Raw genomic sequence first — 19,068 nt, 5'->3', positions numbered from 1 at the left:
TTCTGCAGATGTCATTACGAACATGTTCATACTGGCTCTGGTTCTTGGCAGACTAACCCTTCCGTGCGGTTGAACTGGAAAAAAAAAAAAGAGCTTTCGTATCACTTACCCTGCTTGCAACTTGCTGACCAAGGAAAAGGAGGCAGTAGCAGAAAAAAAGTGGGAATGCCCCAAGATTTTTGTGCCGTGCTTTTTCAGGTGCAATTTCTGCCTTGGGGCCTTTTTGTCAATGACCTGAGTCCGTCTCATTCAAGGTCAGCTGTGTGTTGAGCACACTGACTTTGCCCAGGATATGTGCTAGAAAATTGGACTGTGACTAGGTCAATAGCAAGTCTTAGTTGTCAGTGAGACTTTTTCTTTATCATAATGGCACACTTGATTATTTTTTTTTTAAATTATCTGACATTCTGTGCAATTTAAGAAAGTAGACAAAACAAAAGGAGAACGTTTCATAATGGTCTGACATGTGCACTGACAAACACAAGTGCAGTTATGGACACCTTGCAGAGTTTGTGAGAGGGAGTCAGTAGCTATCATTGCAAATGGAAGAGCAGAAACAACACTGTTTCTAGGTGGAGAGGTAATGCATTTTTAACATCATGGGACAAGCACGGAGCGTACTTTGCTGCACACCCGTTCCACTCTGGTCCATGCTTCTGCTATAGGTCACTAACTCTTTTAGTTTTGCTCAAGCTGTACCCATATGGTTTGTAAATGCACCTTTGCTTTTGAGTAATAAATGACACATGGCTTCTTTGGCAGCTCAAGGCTTGACTTTTCATCTTGACACCCTTGGGCATCTGGCAGATGACAGATGATAGATTTAGACAGTGTGCCTTGCATGTGTGTTTACCTTAACTTTGTAACACGGTCCAAATGTTATTTAACTTTATGTATTTAAAGGAGACCAATTGGGAATGGCATTCACATACAGTAGGACAGCTGATGCTGTTGCTGTAATTACTTGTTTGGTATAGTTACTAGCAAGTTTATAATTTCCTGAGCATGACTGGGTCTATTGAATTAAAGCAGGGTGTTTGGAAACAGGGAGAAAGAGGAAACCAAATGGTAGTTTAACAATAGGCAGTAAATGTAAACCAGAACTTATTTACTTGACACATTATTATAGTCAGGTTGAATTTAGTTTTGGGGTTTGGTTTTTTTTTTTTTTAAGGCTGCCATTTGCTTTGCGAAATAGGTTCTAGGAACTAGATCTTTAGCATGTTTTCTAGACTGAAGGTGATGCTGCTGTTTTCTGTAAAATGCTGAGTTGTTAAATGTGCAGTATTGCAATGTGTTAGAGGAATGGGAATTCTTTCTTTGTATGTATTAGAAAATACTCTTTTCCATTAGTCAGTGCACCTGGTACTTACTTTTTTATTGCAATAACAGAGATGTTGATACTTTATATATTTTCAGGACACATTACTTTTGAAGAAACATTTGTTATTATTTGTTTACAAAAAACTTAGCATGGAAAGGTAAATTTGGGTACAAGTGGCTGTTATTTTTAAAGCCCTGTCATTACTATTAAAATCTAAATTGGTGTTTATTATTTTTAAATACTGCATTGCAGAATTTCTGACATCCATTGGTATTTTTTCATCAGGACCACTTTTTGTGCCCAAAAATGTGTTCACGTATCTGTTTCTGCAGCTCATTTTTCATTATTAGTACAGCAGTGTAAGTATGCACCTAAAGAAATATAGACACATTCTCTGTGCAGAGAAGCTAATAATTCAGGGTTACTCCTGCAAAATTTATACAAAGTATAGTCCTACCCTGCTGTGAAAAGGTTTTCATTGCATGAGTAGGACTAATCATGTTATACTGCTATTTGCAGACAAAAGCAGCTGATGATGACAGCATAAAAATGACAGCTGGACTGTTATTGGTAGGATATTTCCCTGTATGCATATGTTTTTGAGAATTTTTTTTACAAAACTTTTTTTTTAGAAAGTGGAAGATAGACTTTTAGCCAAAATATTAAAATAGTTACATTCCATTTCTTTCCTCCTTGGATCTGTGGTTTGATTAGCCTGAATTGTCATTTCTTCTCTGTTGGTTGTATGGGTGGGTTACTCTGAAATTCCCATGGGGTATCCATTTGACCAAATGTAGTTACATAATACTGTACTTTCAAGAAACCCATGTGAAGAAGAAAAATGTAAAATTCTTCAGATAGCAGATAGTTGTGAAAATTCATCAAAAAAAGGTTTTGATGGAATATTTTGACGTGTCCTGGAGGTAGAGGTGTGTCTGTACGATATGTTTTTTCTGTGTATTCTACCTGCCTATACATATATTAACATTGTTGGGGGGGGGGGTTGTATGTAGGAGAGAGAAGTTGTTTCTTAAGGGCAATGTAGGACTGGACAGGAATGTGTACATGACTCTGAAACAGATGTCAGAATTGACAGACAAGCCAGAAGTGACCATTGAGGAGACAGAAGATGAAAGCAAATAGTAGAATACTGCTGGGAAGCGTGATCTAATTGCAAGAGATGATGGGATGAAACCAAAACAGAACCAGTAAAAATCAAAAGTAGACAACCAGCGTATCTTTAGCATAATCTTCCACTGCAATCCCCACAAACATACAGAGGGCCCTAATTTCTGGCTCCCTGAGCTGCTGGGATAATAAATGGGTCAATATGCATGAAATCATCTTTCCAGTTACCCTTCCTTTTGTCTGTCTTATCAGATGTTTTCAGAATGGAGCTGTAAGAAGTAAAGATATGCAAAGGGAAATGACTAGATGGTAGAATGAGAGAGGAGTGGTTTGTAAACCAGTTCCAGCCCCATAAAGTTACAAAACACTTCCCACTGGCTTTGAGAAGCTCTGAATCAGACCCTGCTGGCTGAGAAAATCAGGCAGAACAAGAACCCCAAATGGAAAGGGGGTTTTGATTTGTCAGGAGTTCATAATATGGGGAGAGAGAGCTGTAACACTTCATAACGGTTGTCTTAAAACAACAAAAAATGTCGATATTTTGCATCTTTTTGTTAGTGTAGTAGCTAAGATCAATGAAAGGAAGTGAAAAAAGTTAAAATAGTTACACTTCCCGGCTGGTCAGACTGATCTTGTCTGGAGAATGTGGATTTCATAATACATTTAACTTGGCACCCTGGGATTTTTTCTCTGCTTGAAATGTTTTTTTAATGAGAAGTTGCATTTTAGAGACATAATCTTATGTAAACACTAGCCAGGAGAGTTTGATATTTAACTTATTTTGCTGGAGAGAAGAGTCTCTCCAGGTAGTATACTTTTATTAAACTTACAAAATGAAATTCATCAATGTTTGAGAACTCAAGCCTGGATTGTGAACTGTGAGGGTTTTTTGTCTTACATTGATGTAGGTTCAGTTATGCTCAGCAGAAAAAGCCATAGTGAAACCCCTCTGAGCATCTGGATTAAATGAATCTTTGAATTGCTAATTGTTTAAGGTTGACCTAGTAGATGTCCAACAGCTGTCTTCGTGTTGTTTGTGGTACACAATTGCAGTCTGCCTAGAAAAAAAAAAAATTCAAACAGACTCCCCCCATGGCCAAGCAATTAATTCATGCACAGAAAGTGGTGGTCTATGCCTTATAAAATTAATTTATCATACACAGGGGTGGGGGTAGATACTACATGATGAGTTGCAAGCAAATGAGGTATAAATGAGACTGTTAGCATAATCATAACTGAGTGATGTCCCATGCTTTGGGAGAATGTCATGTAAGAAAAGGTGACACAATTTAGCTTAATCAAAGACAAGTTTAGTCCTTTGGTGAACCTTTCTGTCTGAATGGTAAAGTGCTTCCAGATAGTGAGTGCTGATAATTAATGCAGATCATACAGTTGCATGAGTCTGAATTTCATTCGCTGGCATGAAATATGTAAATATAAATCAGGAAAAGCCCAATTACTCATATATCAGTAATTCTCAATTCCCATGTATCAGCAATACAGGTTACTGGTCATCTTCACTTTTCATATCAATGCCTATATAAGAGTACTAGCACAATCAAAAATGTTTTGATTCATTTGGACACTATATAACTTTGGTGTGTTAAGGAAATGTCAAGGTGAGGTTACCTATTTTTAAGTCCTCATTTGAAATTATGAATATGCCTAAGTAACTTGCGCAACTAGTCATATATTTAAAGTATCATGCTGAACTAACGCTTTAGTGCTTCATTATAATAGATTTATAGGAATCTTTTATTTTTGTCCATTTTTTGGTTTATATTGTATTGTGTATTTAGCATTCATAATGGACTAGATGGGTTGGACTAGACAGGTTGGACTAGACAGCCTGAGGCCCCTTCCCACCTCAAGTATTCTGTGATTCTGTGATTTGTAGTGTCTGTAAAACAATGATGCTGTGGTTCACAGTATACAATGCTACCCAAACAATATCTAGTGCCACCAGGCAACCCAAGAGTAAACAGATGAGAATGCCCTAATAAATGAAAGGGATCATGCATTACAAAGGGATTTAGTTTCAGGTATACTATTTTTTTTTCCTTTTCCAACCCAGTATGATGTTTTAATCTTCCTCTGAGTCTTCAGCACCTCTTTCTTGGTACAGCTGGATAGCATAGATGCAGAGCAACAAACAGAGACTATATAAGAGTTGTTTCTAAAGCTGTGTTCATACCGCTCATTTTCTGAATTTTTCTGATGTTTGATTCTGAACTCTGCTAAATCCTGTTTTCATTTCAGATTCTTCTCAGTGAGCTAGTTTGTTTTATTGTCTTTCCCTCATCAGATGTCTTTTGGGGGGAAAAGATCTGTCTGTTAACCAGGTGAGGGGGAAAAGAAGAATTACTAATCAAATCTTTTGTGCTGTTTCCAAACAGGGAAGAAGAGGCTTAGGTTCAGTCTTTGTTTGGGCATCTGGAAATGGTGGAAGAAGTCGAGACCACTGCTCCTGTGATGGCTACACCAATAGCATCTACACTATCTCCATAAGCAGCACAGCTGAAAGTGGAAAGAAGCCATGGTATCTGGAAGAATGTGCATCCACACTAGCTACAACATACAGCAGTGGGGAATCCTACGACAGGAAAATAGTACGGGTTTAACATTTTTTTTTTTATGTGTATGGGTTTGTGTTTTGCATGGTGACTTTGAGGGTAGGGGTACAGGGAGACCTCATTTATACTAATTTGTGGACTGCTTTAGAAAAAGATCATATGTGGGCAAGTTCATTTAGCCCCAGTGTGTTACTTGGCTGGCGTCACCATACTGCTTTTTGTAACCAGCATGGGTATCTACATGTTGCAGCCCAGTGCACTGCAGGTATACCCAGTTCACATCAGGTTTTTGCATTCATCTAGTTGCTGCCATCTCTGATTGATGCTTTCAAAGATCCTATTGCCACTGCCACTGAAACCAATACCTTGTACCCTATCAATAGGCCTGAGAACATATCCTCCTGTTGTTTTTAATCCAGTTATCAAAAGTTTTCATATTTTACTTGCACAATATTAGGAGTTTTCCTACGTACCTCTCTGTTCTCTCAGATTTATTTCAATCCAGCGTCATTTCTCCTTTACATTCAGTGATGGTCAGTTATTATTCATAGTACTGCCTATTCCACCTAGATGATATATTGTAAGCAAGATTAAGCTCAGTGCTCATCTTTCTTGTATTGTTCCTCATCTCATACCTAAACAGCCAGCATCCATTTTCCATTATGTTCTCATCTTGGCTGGAAACTGACAAATTGTTTTAATTCTGTTTGATAATCTATTGATACCATCAGTATTTGTATGCTATGTCTGCTTTTTCAAATTGAGTGCATTCAATATACTTTTCAATATTCAATATACCACTCCTTTTAACCTTTTAAACCCTTGTACTAGGATTGTTCAGGTTTGTTAATATTGTCCTCTTCCCAGCTTATTTATTCTAGTGTATAACTTACAGAACTTAATTTCTTCCTGATCAGAAAATTTAGGGGGTTGAGGTTTCCCCCCGCCTTCCCCCCCCCAAGATGTTTTCTTAAGCACCCATCCAACATTACGTTCTTTCTGGTCCTTAGCAGATACCTCTCTTGGTGTCTGTGACGAGTTAAAAATTCTTGCAGCTATGGTTTTTTTAATAGTGTCTGCCTTGTCTTTCAGGATTCTGGGATGCTGGCCATCCCTTCTTGGATTCTCCTTTATTTTCAGATGATCTAATTTTTGTTTTAAACCTGTTCTGTGGTTCTTTGTTCCAGTAATTTTTCTGTTCTTAACTTGTTTCTCTCCACTGAAACCTTATCTCTGTTCCTGGCATGTTTCTTGTTCTCCCTGATAAATAATAATAAAGAAAAGAAATTACTCTGTCTCCTAGCAGTCCTCACTTCTGTGATTAAATTCGCTGTACTACCCTTTAAAAGACCTTCAATAACTTCTTCATGTTTAAGTGAGACTAATACAATAAGAGCTGAGCAGAGGTAATTGTGGTTCCCCAGCCTGACCTCTTGCTTAGCCGAGTCTATAGGACTTCCCTGAGTCCTTCAAATCCCACAGTTGCTGTCAACTCAACAATAATTTTCATAAATACAAGCTTGCTTTCAAAGCTTCCGTTGACAGAAAATCCACTTAAATTTAGGGCAAGTTGTTTTAATTACCCATTGCCATTAAAAAATTTCTCTTTTTTGCTATCTGAGCTCCTCTAGCTTCAATTTCTAGGCATTTGGTTGTGTCACAGATTTTATTGCTAATATGAAGAGCACTCTAGATGTGTGATGTCTTTCTCTCTACCCGTGTAGGCTTGTCAGTTAATCCCTTTTGATAAATGAAGGTAAGCTTCTTGCATCATTCTGTGTAGGGCACATTTTCTTATAAACCTTCTCCTATTTGATGAGCTTTGAGCACACACCAGTCAGGTAGTAGCAGTGTCAGTGCCAAATGCACAGGAAAATGTGTATCTGTGAGTGCCAACTCAGTTCCCCTGTCTTCATACATTAAGCCTGACTGAGACTTGTTAGCTTCACTGTCATGTAATGTGTTCATCGTTGTGTGATGCCCAACCCGCTTTCAGAGCTGCTGCTTCTCTTTTTCAGAGTTGGTGGTCCAAGGACAGATCTGAGGGTAGCTATGGTCTCCTTATTGCACCATTTATCACTGGCTGTAGTGGTTTATTAACCAGGCCGGACCAGCCCTCATCATCACTGTCTCCAATATTTCTCCAAGTGCAGCATTCATCAGAAGCTGATGGTGTTTTCTACCAGGTCTTTGATAAAAGCTATAGGTCATATTAAGGCCAAGAACCAAATTGTGCAAGGCCTGATTAGAAACAAGACTCATTTCTTATACGTGCTATAAGTATATATATAATTTCTCTGCTTCTAAATATATATCTGATTTCTTATGTATGCTTACATTTTGAGATCTCATAATTATCCCATTTTCAATATATGTATTATGTATCATGTACATTTTTAATCTCTTAAATAATTTTTTTTTTTTAATGTGCAGTATCACATTATGTGTCTTGTAGAATCACAACTGTACTACTTTCAACCAAAGTGGTGGCCAGAAAAAAAACACTGCAGCACTTCGGCAAGCTCCCTTTTCCAGCAGCTTATGTTATCCACCATTAAGTATACTATTAGTTAATTAATTTATTAATGATTACTTTAGATCCTTTATCAGCTGTTTTACACTAGATACAAACTTGGCAAATAGATGAAATTATTAGGACAATACTGCTTACCCTTTCAAAATATTGACAATGTGTGGGTTTTCTTTCGATCTTTTCTCCAGTGTTCAAAGACTTGCTAAAATCAACAGTAAAGTCTAACATGTTCCCTGTCCAGCTCTTGTAAAAGTCTTTGGTGCTTCCAGTCTTTCTGATTTAAACTTGCTATTTGAAATACGTATAAATAGGAAGATGATTTATCATCTTTGTATGCTCTGAAAACGTAATTTAGATTTTTTTCCCAAAAGGTACATCCAGTAAAATAGCCATTTCCTATACACTGCTATTAATTATTCTATTATTTCTGGACAATTAAAATAATATTGGTTTGGGGGTTCTTTTCCTTCTGATATATTTGAAAATAAAGCATCCTTTTACTATATTCTGTTCTTGCAGGCTTTGCCATTTGGCTTTTGTCTTTCCTTACCACCTCTATGCACATTCTGTCTCCTAATTTTTATTCATTGCTATCCACTTTGTCTTTTACTCTTTATTTATTTATTTATTACTTCTTGCACCTGTCAATACTTGTTCTGTTGACCAGAATATCCTTGCTCATTTCTTTAAAATCTAGTAAAATATCTGTATGTTTCTCAGTCCTTATTTATAGTTTTCTACTTAGCTGATTTAATCTATGTGCATTCCTCTGATTTTTTAGTAGCTGTAGTTTTCCTGATGATTGTCTTCCATTCTTTTCAATTAGCATGGACTTTCTGCTTTTACAGAATTACTATTTCAATAAGAGACCATTGCTTATTTCTGATGTGTCACTCCCTTATGACTTACGCTAGAATGAAAAACACCTGGAGGTGATCTCACCTTCATGGTTAAAGACTTTCTTATGAACCACGAGAATAGATATTTTTTTAGTTTACTGAAGTATAGTACCCATCACTTCTAGAATTTATGCACTGTGCTAATACAGGTTTATATTTTATTGTAAGATTTTTGACAGGCATACTTTACAAATGAAAGATAAATTACTATATATAAAATGAACATACATTATCCCATAGTTAGAGAAATAATGAAGAGGGTTTATATAAACATTATTGAAAAGATTTAAAGATATGTCTGTTTAAAAACATCCTTAATTTGGATGTTCTGGAGTTCTCACACAGGCTATAAGAGATAAGTAAAAATAACTTTTAACTGAAATCCACCAGTTCTGTAAGCACTGATTGCTTTTACTAATCAGACCCTCCATTCCTTTGGGAGCAATCCAGTTGCATATGCCAATTTTAGATTGTTCCTACAGAGTGCATCATTTTGCAGAGTGAATGGTAAAAGCATAAACGTACTGAGGAGCCATAAGAATTAACCCAAGTCTGTTGATCCTTTGTTTACCAGAACTTAATTTATCCTTACATTTGAGTAAAGCAACTTTGATATTGCGTGTGCCATAAGATTCACTGATCTCAAATGCTTGAATATCAGACCATAAATATTCCCTCCAAGACTCTTTTTTCTGTACTATATTATCAATTGACTTCTGAAACACACAACCTGTGTGAGGGTGTTTTACTACTGGTACTTGGTATTTAAAGCCAGGCAAGCCTGTTCCCCCTCCAGACACTTTCAGAGACAAAGCAGAAGAGTGTACGAGAGATGCCATCAATAGCTGTCTCTTTGTGTTGTTTGTAAACCAGTTATCCCCATAAGGGATACTATGTACCTCTGTTATGCTACAGCCTGATGAGAAGTGACATAAAATTGTGAGGCCTACTTTTCAAACTGAGTATTAAGCAGTCCTTTCAACATGCACACACGTGGAAACAGGGACATTGCTCTCACCTGTGTGATTCTCTTGCTCATAGCCTGATTTTGAGAGCAATAATGATAGTATCACTATTCTCTTCTCCAACTTGTCTACTAAAATCCAGTGCTCCTAAAGACCTATCAAACCTCCTTTACCTTGGAAAGAGGTCTTGTTTGAAACAAGCACTGAACTGAAGACAGAACTGAAAATTGTGAGGATGGAGTTTTTCAACTGCTATAAAATGCTAAAAGAGTCTAGAATAAAGATGTGTATTTGTTTTCATTGTTGTACCACACATCCTTTTCACTGCATCGTATCTCACATTTTTGTTTAGACTGCTGCTCCTTTTGAGTCAGATTGCCTTCATATCTTTCCACAAAAAGCTTAGAGCTTGCAGTAAGTTTAAAGGGAGAAATAACAATAGAAGATGAATAGAAAGATTATTATTAAATTTAAATTATCCAAATTCTCTTATGCATATACATTTATATGCAATATACAAATTAGCTATGAAGGGCTCAACTTCATGCCATAATATGAAAAGAATAGCAATATTTGGTCAAGTCATATGGTGATTTGGTTTGTTGGAGTGAGACTCCTATCTTCAGAATAGGAAAAAAAAAATACTGCTGCAGTAAATCAGGAAGAAGTGACCTGGTGTGGGAGTTACAGTCAAAATCAAATTAACTTATTTATTGTCATGTAACTCAGAACAAACTCCAGTATCATATGAAATTCTGCAATGTTGTAATACAGAAATACCTATCCACTGTCCTGTTAAGGGCCCGTGAATGGTTACAACTTTATAGTGTCATACTCCACAGTTCCTTCATATTTTCCCTTGCAGTTCTTCAGTTTAATATCTTTTTTTCTTTTCTGTTTTTCTATTCATTATGTGCAGAATGTATTATAAGGCAGATGAACAAACAGTAACCAAATGTTGGGCAGTCATTGTGTGGACTAAAAATTCATATAAAAATGTTTTGGTTTCAATATAGACTAATAGAAGCACCCACACTTTTGTAACTACACAAAAGATTTTTTTTTTTCTCTTTTCATTACTATGCGTTTTTATGATTGCTTGTTACAAATATAGGATTTTTTTTCAGTCTTGTACAATGATAGCTTAAGAACATAATTTCACCTACACAGCTCTGTTTTCCATATGGAGCTTTTTTTACTGAGTCTGAACTAAATAGAAGCAAATTCTGGCCTGAAATAATTTGAGCTAATGATTACAGTTAAATACACACTGATGTTACCGTCTTGCATGAGTTGCTTCTTGCTCCGGGAAGGTACTCCAGGTGTGCTTGACTTCATGCTGTACCAAATTTTATTGCAGTAACTGTTAGCCCATTATGGACTGAGTTGCCAACCTTTGGCTGTATTAACATGCCTAATGCGTACAAACATTTCACAGATGCAGCTGATGTACACCTTTTACATAGACTCTTAGAGAAAAGAACTAGAATTACTTGTAGGTGTTTTCAAGAGCAGCTGTTAAGTGCCAGCATAGGTATAGGCATAGAAACACACTCTGGGACAAAGGCAAATTAACAGTAGGTAAAGACCATAAAAATGTACTTCTTTATAGAGATTATCTCTCATAACAGAGTGAGTGCAGAAGTATTGGCTAATAATATACAGTTGTCAAGGTATTTTGTCCTTTTATTCTCTTCTTGCTGTTTTGAATACTATAGGACAATGCTGGAAGATAGCTTCCCCACTCCAGACAATGCAGCTAGGATAGGTTAAACACCACCTAATATAGTTATCTATATGGTCCTTTCATTTATCAAACATGTTGCACAAATGCATCACATTTCTTTTGAATTCCTTTTTCAAATTATTTCTTAAAGCACTAAGGGATTTACATATGAAAGTCCCTCACATATAATTTATAAACCTATTACATGTCTTACCTTCTGAAAATAACCTCTCTACTTACTGTTCCACCTATTTCTTTGTTTTCTAAAAAATGCCAATTCATCTGCTGAGTTTCTTTCTCTTCTAAGATATATTTCTGCCTTGCTGACTAGCTTCTGCTCTAAGCAGAACTTGAAACAAAACCACAAAAAAACCCAACATCTCCTGACAGTTCTTAAAACACAAACGAAAACCTGCTCTTGTTCAGAAACTCTTTTAGGGTATCAAGATACACACAACATGGCACCTTTAATTTTGGGTAAATACAGATACATTAAGGATGTGAAAAGGAAGAGTAGATTTTTGTTAAACCCTTGTCACTCCTAGGGAGTCACAGGTTCATAGAAACCAACATAACTTGAAGAACTATAGCAGAAGGTAAAAAATGGTTCAATCAGTTCAGAAAGCTCATGTCCTGAAATATGAACTAGGAAGAAATGCAGAGGATTGGGAGAGGAAGAGTGAGTATGTTCTCTGCTAAGGGAAATCCCATTTTTGACCTTAGTCATTAACCTCCCAACTGGTGAAACTATGGAAAGATTCATGATGCAGCCTTAATAATGACTGTACAGAAATGGCATCTCCTTAATTCTTCAGAGCAAGTTGCTTCTGTAAAACTACAGTGTGTCTAAAGTTTTTTCTTTAATAAAGGTGTGCATTTATTTTCTGAAAGCTGTTGGATTTCTGCATTTGGTGGGTATTATAGTGCATTGTGGTGATTTGTATCATTTTTGTCTGCCTTTCATCAGGGTGTCTGTCCTAGGTTGCTAATCTTGTGTTGATTAAACTAGGCCAGTACCAGAAACATTGTCACTGTCTTCAGTCAAATCTAGTTGATTCAAAAGATTTAGAAGTGGGTATAACTCATGGCCCTTCAAATATTGCATGGACTTCTCTTGGGTAGTCTGATCAGCATTTTCGTAGATCAGAAGTTGTTACAAAGGTATTTGAAGCATACAAACATGTTGTGCTCAACAAAAGATTTGGAAATTTCTCCTTCTCCCCACCCTGTTGATCAGAATGACAGCAAATATACACTAATGACAGCTTCACGGTGCTGTCAAATACCACATCTTTTTATTGTGATTAATGATGTTGCCCCAAGTGGTTCAAGAGTTTGGGGCACCATTTTTCTTCTTGAAACTTACTCGCCGGTTGGTGGTCCTGTACTCTTATTTTTCTCAGGATTGACGCGACACTTCTCTGACAGTGAATCCATAGTGCTGAAAAACATATCTCAGATCTTGGAGGTAATTTACACCCAAACATCTCAGCTCCTGTCAGTAACTTTCCTTTGAAATAGCTCAAATGGGATTTCCATTTAAGAAGCTTTCCCTCCACATTTTCTCCTGAAATATTTGCTGAGTGAAAGAGATAAGGGTCTGTAGTTCAAACTGCTACCACAACATCCACTTAGAACGTGAGAGATGTTGCCAAATAAAGACGTGTCATGGTTTATTGTGCTTGATATCTGTAGCTACAGGACAATAAAAACACTCTGGAAGCATGTTTTTGCAGAGGATAATACAGATAGCACAATGCAGTGTGCTTTTCACTGTATTGAGAAAGACTGTCTCTTAAGGAAGAGCTGCTATGAGGGCACTTCTCCCTGCCTGAGCTCCTATAGGTTTTGCTACCCTTTGGTCCAAAAGCAACTGCTGCACCACTTTTGTGTGGGACAAGGTACCAGCCTGCAAAAGAGAGAAGCATGTATTAGTCCCTTTTTCTGCCTTCCCTTGTTCCTGGCCTCGTTTCCACTCCTTGTCACAGCACTGACCAGTGTTTTTCCAAACAGGACAACTGAATCTTGTATGTCTGTATTTGGGTGCATGTCATCCTGTAGTCCTTGGCCACATTAATCCCACCTGCAAAATCACTACTTGCATTAGCACATATAGGCAGTGTAATGTTAGGGCTGTTCCTGCTGCAGTTTCGTTTCTTAATAGTGTCAGGGCATTTATGGAATTTGCATGCATAAAGGTTTTTTCCAACACTATTAATTTTCATTGTCTAAATTAGTACACAGTCAGTAGGAGGGAAGGAAAGAGGTAAAGAAATTATGTGAATATTTTATTTATGGGTTTCAACTTTTAGCAGATGACCCATAAAAGAAATTGTTTAACAAGATGTGCATTAAATAATAGGGAAAAAATGTTCTTTCTAGACTTCGTTATTCTTGAATCTGACCTTTAGTAAGTTCACTAATGTAAGGATATGACATTATAAATGCTTTAATCCATCTTTTTCAACTTCTGGAAGCTTCCATTTTGTTTCACTTTCTCGCTACTTCCTTTCAACAATAATTTCCTGGGTGCTATTAGCTCCTTCTCTATTAGAAGTCTTTTCTTTTTGTGATTTTTCGATCCTCTGATCCTCTCCTTCTCCCATCTTTGTGCATATCTGTGTTGTGAATGAAGTATGATATTAGTGAATTAGATGAAATGAAGACACAATAATTCTGTATACTTAGGTAAGAAGCATGTAAGCAGCTTCATCTCTGCCCCTCAGGCAGATATTTTATGCCTACTAGTGACTGAATCTAAGGGATCAGCTGAAATGCTGGTAATAAGGTTTGGCGTCACAGGTCATTCACTGCCACCTTCATGGAGGTTTCTGTGCTGTAGGCTGCTGTCTGCTACTAACTGTTCTCAAGTCCATGGGGGTTTTGTTTGGGCTTCTGTTAGGTAGTAGGGACTTATTGTCTCTACTGCCTTGCTCTTGCTAGGAACCACATCTTCAGAAAGAAGAGCATGGATTAGAATCATGTTAGATTAACATTTCCTGAAAGAAGCAGAATTTAGAATAAACACATTTTTGTGTGTGATTTGCTGTCTTACAGAAAGAATCTGCCTAAAATTCATTATGGGACAGGAGCATGCTAATGCTACATAGAAGGCTGTGCCTCTAGTTGGTATTGCACATTAGAGTTTATACATCCACTTAGATTACATATAAAAATATGTGGCAGCATATAATTAAGCAATACATAACAATTTAAAGCTGCAATTAACTAGTTGACTGGTGATGTCTAGGTCAAATTTGTGATTACATCAGGATTTTCAAATGAATTGTTGCTTAATTTCATGTGAATTATTGCGTAAGGCATGAAGGAAGGATAAAACACAGTACTTAGCATGAATGCAACTGTATTCTATTCTTTCATATAATTCCAGTCTGACTTCAGGTAACCTAATTAACACCTCTGTACCTCTTTTATAGTCTCTAAAATGGGCATAACCAGCCTGTATATAGGGAGCACTGTAAGATTTAGTTCATTCCTGTTTGTAAAGCACTTTGAGATTCTTGGATGGAAAGTGCTCTATAGATGCAAATAGAAGGGCAGAGTTCTAACTGTGCAGTTTTAAAACCCTCTGCGTGTTTTCCTAATTTACAAATCTTTTTGTTCATCATGCCATGAAAAAACGGAGACTAACTTATGCTTTCACTGCGATACAGCGAACACTTCTCTAAGTTCACAAGGGACTTCAAGCTCAGAACATGTAACGTCACCTTTTTTTTTGCCTTTCCTTGCAATGAAAGAAGGAAATACCCTCCACGTACATGTGACTCATTCAAGCAAATGAAACCTGTTTTGATTTCTGAAGCTGTGTTCTAAATTTCACACATTCAATTTCTTCCAGATCACCACAGACCTGAGGCAGCGTTGCACAGACAGCCATACTGGAACCTCAGCCTCTGCACCTATGGCTGCAGGCATCATTGCACTGGCACTGGAAGCAAAGTAAGATCTGAGTTATACTCTGACAAAAAAAAATTTAAGCATACGGAAGGATCTTTCTCACTCATCCTGCACCTGTATCCAGGGATCTCAAAGTGCTTTGGCAACTTTGTTGTAGTAATTCACAGTACCCTTCCAAGGGCAGGAAAGATTAACATGCTTATTTCATGGGCAGGAAAGCTGACACTGTGGAAATGACAGCAGAGTACTCAGTGTTGAAATAACCTGAAACAGTGTTGAGCACAGGTAGTTTCCACTAGATGATGTATAGGATCCTCACCATGTCTTACAGTACCCTCACAGTGCTGCCCAGATCTGCTGTACTCTCTAAGCTACTGTAGGTCGCCTCTTGCATTCGTCAGGCTCCTCTTAATGATATCCGTTCTTGAACATTGAAGAAAGTTTTGAGACAGTGTTAGGCTACCATGGACAGAAATTAATATAGTATGAAAACCAAAAATTCTTAACTTTTGCATGCTGACACAAGTCTGTTTTTTTCTAATGGGTTAAGTTCTTCAGCTGTAAGAACTATAGGTAGTATAGCTCCATGGTGCTTTTACCTTTAAATCAGAAAAGTTTCCATCTTACAAGCATTTTCTCAGCCTCAGGGTTTTGTTCTTTGTGACTAATGTCTATCTTTAATGTGCTTTATGGAGCAGCAGAAATAGGAAGATTTAGCAGGTAAATCAGTATTTCAAAACCTTTTACATTGCTTTGCGCTGTGTTGGATAATATTTGTAGGTCTAAGGTGGAATGCTCTGCCCCAAATCCGGCTTGAATCACATGTTTCTAAGTGCTAGGAGATTGATTCTATTAAATTCTGAAGAAAACCAGTTTCCTCTGGGGGCAACCAGCTCCTTTGAAGGAAGTAAAATAGTTGCACACAACAGTCATTTCAAATTGTATGTAATTCATAGCAGCAGAATTGTTTCCATCTTGAATGTTTCTTTTTTGAAGAAACCATGGGCCAATATTCAACACAAAATACATTTTTGCTGTTGAGTTTGAGAATAAAAGTTAGTAATTGAAGAGCTGACATAATCTTAAGTTGTGCAGCACTTGTATCATTATAATTAGATTTTCTTGATGCAGTCATTAGAAACAAAGGTATTTTGAAAATTTAATATAATGCTATTTTTTTTAAAAAAAATCTTTTTAAACTCTTCTTAATCGCAGTTTTAAAATCCTTAAGTTCATTCTAAACAATCTGCACATGCAGATAAGGTTGCACATGTGTAAATTTCATTCTGCTGAAAGTTTTTCTGATTATTTCTTAATGAATGGAGGTTGCTTATAATTTTTGGTTTGTATTTTGTATGACATTTTGTGTGCATTTTCTGACAAATGATTTTTGTAATTGAAAGTTTCAAAGAGTACACAAAACCCACAAGCCATTGCTGATTGTGACATCTTAAAACACACTGAGAGGCTTATACTTTACACAACCTTTTTTCTCTGTGAACTTTGGTGACTTTATCAATGGGAAATCCATATTCTTTCCTGTGGAGTAGTATTATTTTTTTCAAAATTAATAGTTGCTATGATGACTGTATTTGCATGCAGTGATGGAGACAAAATGTGCCAGTGACTACAGTTCCTAGTCACTTTTTTGTATTTTTAGTACTCTGTTGCATGGTGCTAACAAGAGATTCAGGGTGAAAATGTATTGATTTTGCCCCCTTTCAGATTCTATTCAGTTTCAGTATATGGAGGGTTCTCACTTATTTCCAAATCTTAGCCTGTGTATTTGAATAGAGCCAAAGGAATTATATTAATAATATCATAAATGTGTTTTTTCTCATTTGTATTCCATTCCCTAAGTTTTCTCTTCTATGTGTACTTACAACCAATTTTCTGAACACAGCCACCACCAAGAAATGAAAGAAAAAGAGAAAAAAAAAAAAAGGAAACTAGGGAGAGAAATATTTTCAGGTTTCCCATGCTGTTTTTTCCCATAAATTAATCCAGTCCTAGGGCTGGAGAAACCTTTACTCTTGTGAAGTTATAGATTATTAAGTAAGGCCTTTAATATTACAAGTAGATCATATCATAATATAGTCAATTTTAGTGTCTGGGATTTGTTTGTATGAAATCTATCCAGACTATTTTAAGCAGTTTCTGAATTGTAATTCTTATTTATTTATCTGATTTGAAAATTCAGGTTGTATTTTTCACCTGTGATACCTGCCAATTTAGGTGATACTAAATAAATGCTTGAAATTAAAGTATGCAAAAAGAAGTTTTGAAGCCATCTTAAATATTTTCTCCAATATTTTTAAGTTATATGGCATGTAAGGGACTCATGATACTGTGGCTTAGCATAAGGGCTTACTGGAAGTTTACATTCAAACAGAGTTTGAATTTACATAGATTTTTTTTCCTTAGATTCCATATTAGTGCCTGTGCTAATATCACTAATGTTTATATGAGATTTTTTAAAAAGACTAGTTTGAAAGGGGTTTTGCAAAGTTAATTATGCTTTTCATACAGTAAGCTGCTTAAAAATTGGAGTACTTAGTCCTGAATGCTCCTTGAATATGTCTGTAATAATGTATACTTTCATTCCACTTTGTGCTGGAAAACACAACAAATTATACTGTGGAAGGGTTTCGAGCCTACAAGGTCAGTTTTCCCCAGTAGCCAAGTTCTGTTCCTGGGAGACATCAGGAGGTGAACAGAGCACTAGTCTGGCCTGGGTATGAACTAGAACAGCCAAGAGGTTGTTTCAACTCACACACAAAGGTACATTAAACCAGTGAAAATTGAGCAAGGCAGATTCCCACTCCAACCTGCCACTTTCTTTGATAAGCCCCATATGGTAGGATTGGCAAATAGCTGATGGAGGACCTCTTACCTGCCTACTCATTTGAACCTTCCACTTAGTTTGTTTTTCCAGCTGGGATCTGCTCCTGAAGTCCTGGCAACATCGTTTTGGATGGTGGTCTGCTTACTACCCCAACTTCAAATAACATGAACACATATTTTCTATAAATTTCCTGTCCCGTATTTTGAGTATCGAGTGGATTTTTTCCTGCAGGAACCAAGGAAGTGTAACTGAGTTTCAGACTGCTTTTTTGGAAAGCCCAAGGGCATCATGCAGAAATGTAGATATGCAACAACTGCCACACAAAGAAAGGAATGTCTTAATCTTCATATTCTATGGTTTTCTTATGGTATTCAGGTAGTTAATTGTTTTATCTGATGGTTCTCAGTGTATCTAGTATCTGTTCGGGCTCTATGAATAAATGCTTGCTTGTGTATTGCACTTCTTAATCATTACACAATGTTGATTTTTGCTAATTGTCAACCAGCAATTAAATGTATAAAGTATAATCAATTTAGTCAGCAGAGGCAGCAATCTTCTTACTAAAATTAAACTATTTGCATTGCATAGTACCATCTACTGCTGATATCAGAAATACCCTTTCTCATTGATGAAAGGTTTGAATTTGGGTTTGGGTGAATCAGGGTCAGGAGAGACAGTATGCCCACATTTATTCCAGTGGGCATTGTGCCGTGTTCCTTTGGAGAAGTCAAATTTTAAAAAAATCTTATGTTGCTGATGGAAGAATACATTATACATCCCTGAGTGAACTGCATGCTCCACTGTCTATAAGCCAATGCATGTTTTCCATCCCATGGTATATAAAATGCAGTTACATAAGAAGTAGCGCCTGTATTAATCTGCTGTGTGTTTCTACTGTGTGGTATACTCAGTGGTACAGCTTTGGCGAGAGTATGTTTTCTTCCATGATTCTATTCACATGAGCTGTATGCTTCATTTGTCTTTGGTTACATGAAACCAAGGCTAGAACAAGGTAGTGCTGGGAGGAGATAAAGAGTTTCAGTGAATTCTGATGCCAATGATCCATTCAGAAAAGCGACAATGCACCACGTTCTTCTAAAAGGCAGTGTAACCGAGTGTACTTACTGAGATGAAAGGAAAATGGAGTTCATATTGGA

The 19,068-nt window shown here is 36.8% G+C and overlaps 1 protein-coding gene across 2 annotated transcripts in view; it reads left to right on the top strand.

Moving 5' to 3' along the window:
- Window positions 1–19,068, top strand: part of PCSK5 (proprotein convertase subtilisin/kexin type 5) — a 264,877-nt gene that overhangs the window by 117,386 nt on the left and 128,423 nt on the right. For both annotated transcript variants that reach the window (XM_075725783.1, XM_075725784.1), the window contains exons 8-9: window positions 4,849–5,061; window positions 15,008–15,108. In XM_075725783.1, coding sequence (XP_075581898.1) covers window positions 4,849–5,061; window positions 15,008–15,108 — 314 coding nt within the window. The remainder of the gene's footprint in view (window positions 1–4,848; window positions 5,062–15,007; window positions 15,109–19,068) is intronic.

Source organism: Pelecanus crispus, chromosome Z (assembly GCF_030463565.1).
Source record: "Pelecanus crispus isolate bPelCri1 chromosome Z, bPelCri1.pri, whole genome shotgun sequence".
NCBI lineage: Eukaryota > Metazoa > Chordata > Aves > Pelecaniformes > Pelecanidae > Pelecanus > Pelecanus crispus.
This window is presented reverse-complemented; position numbering and strand designations above follow the sequence as displayed.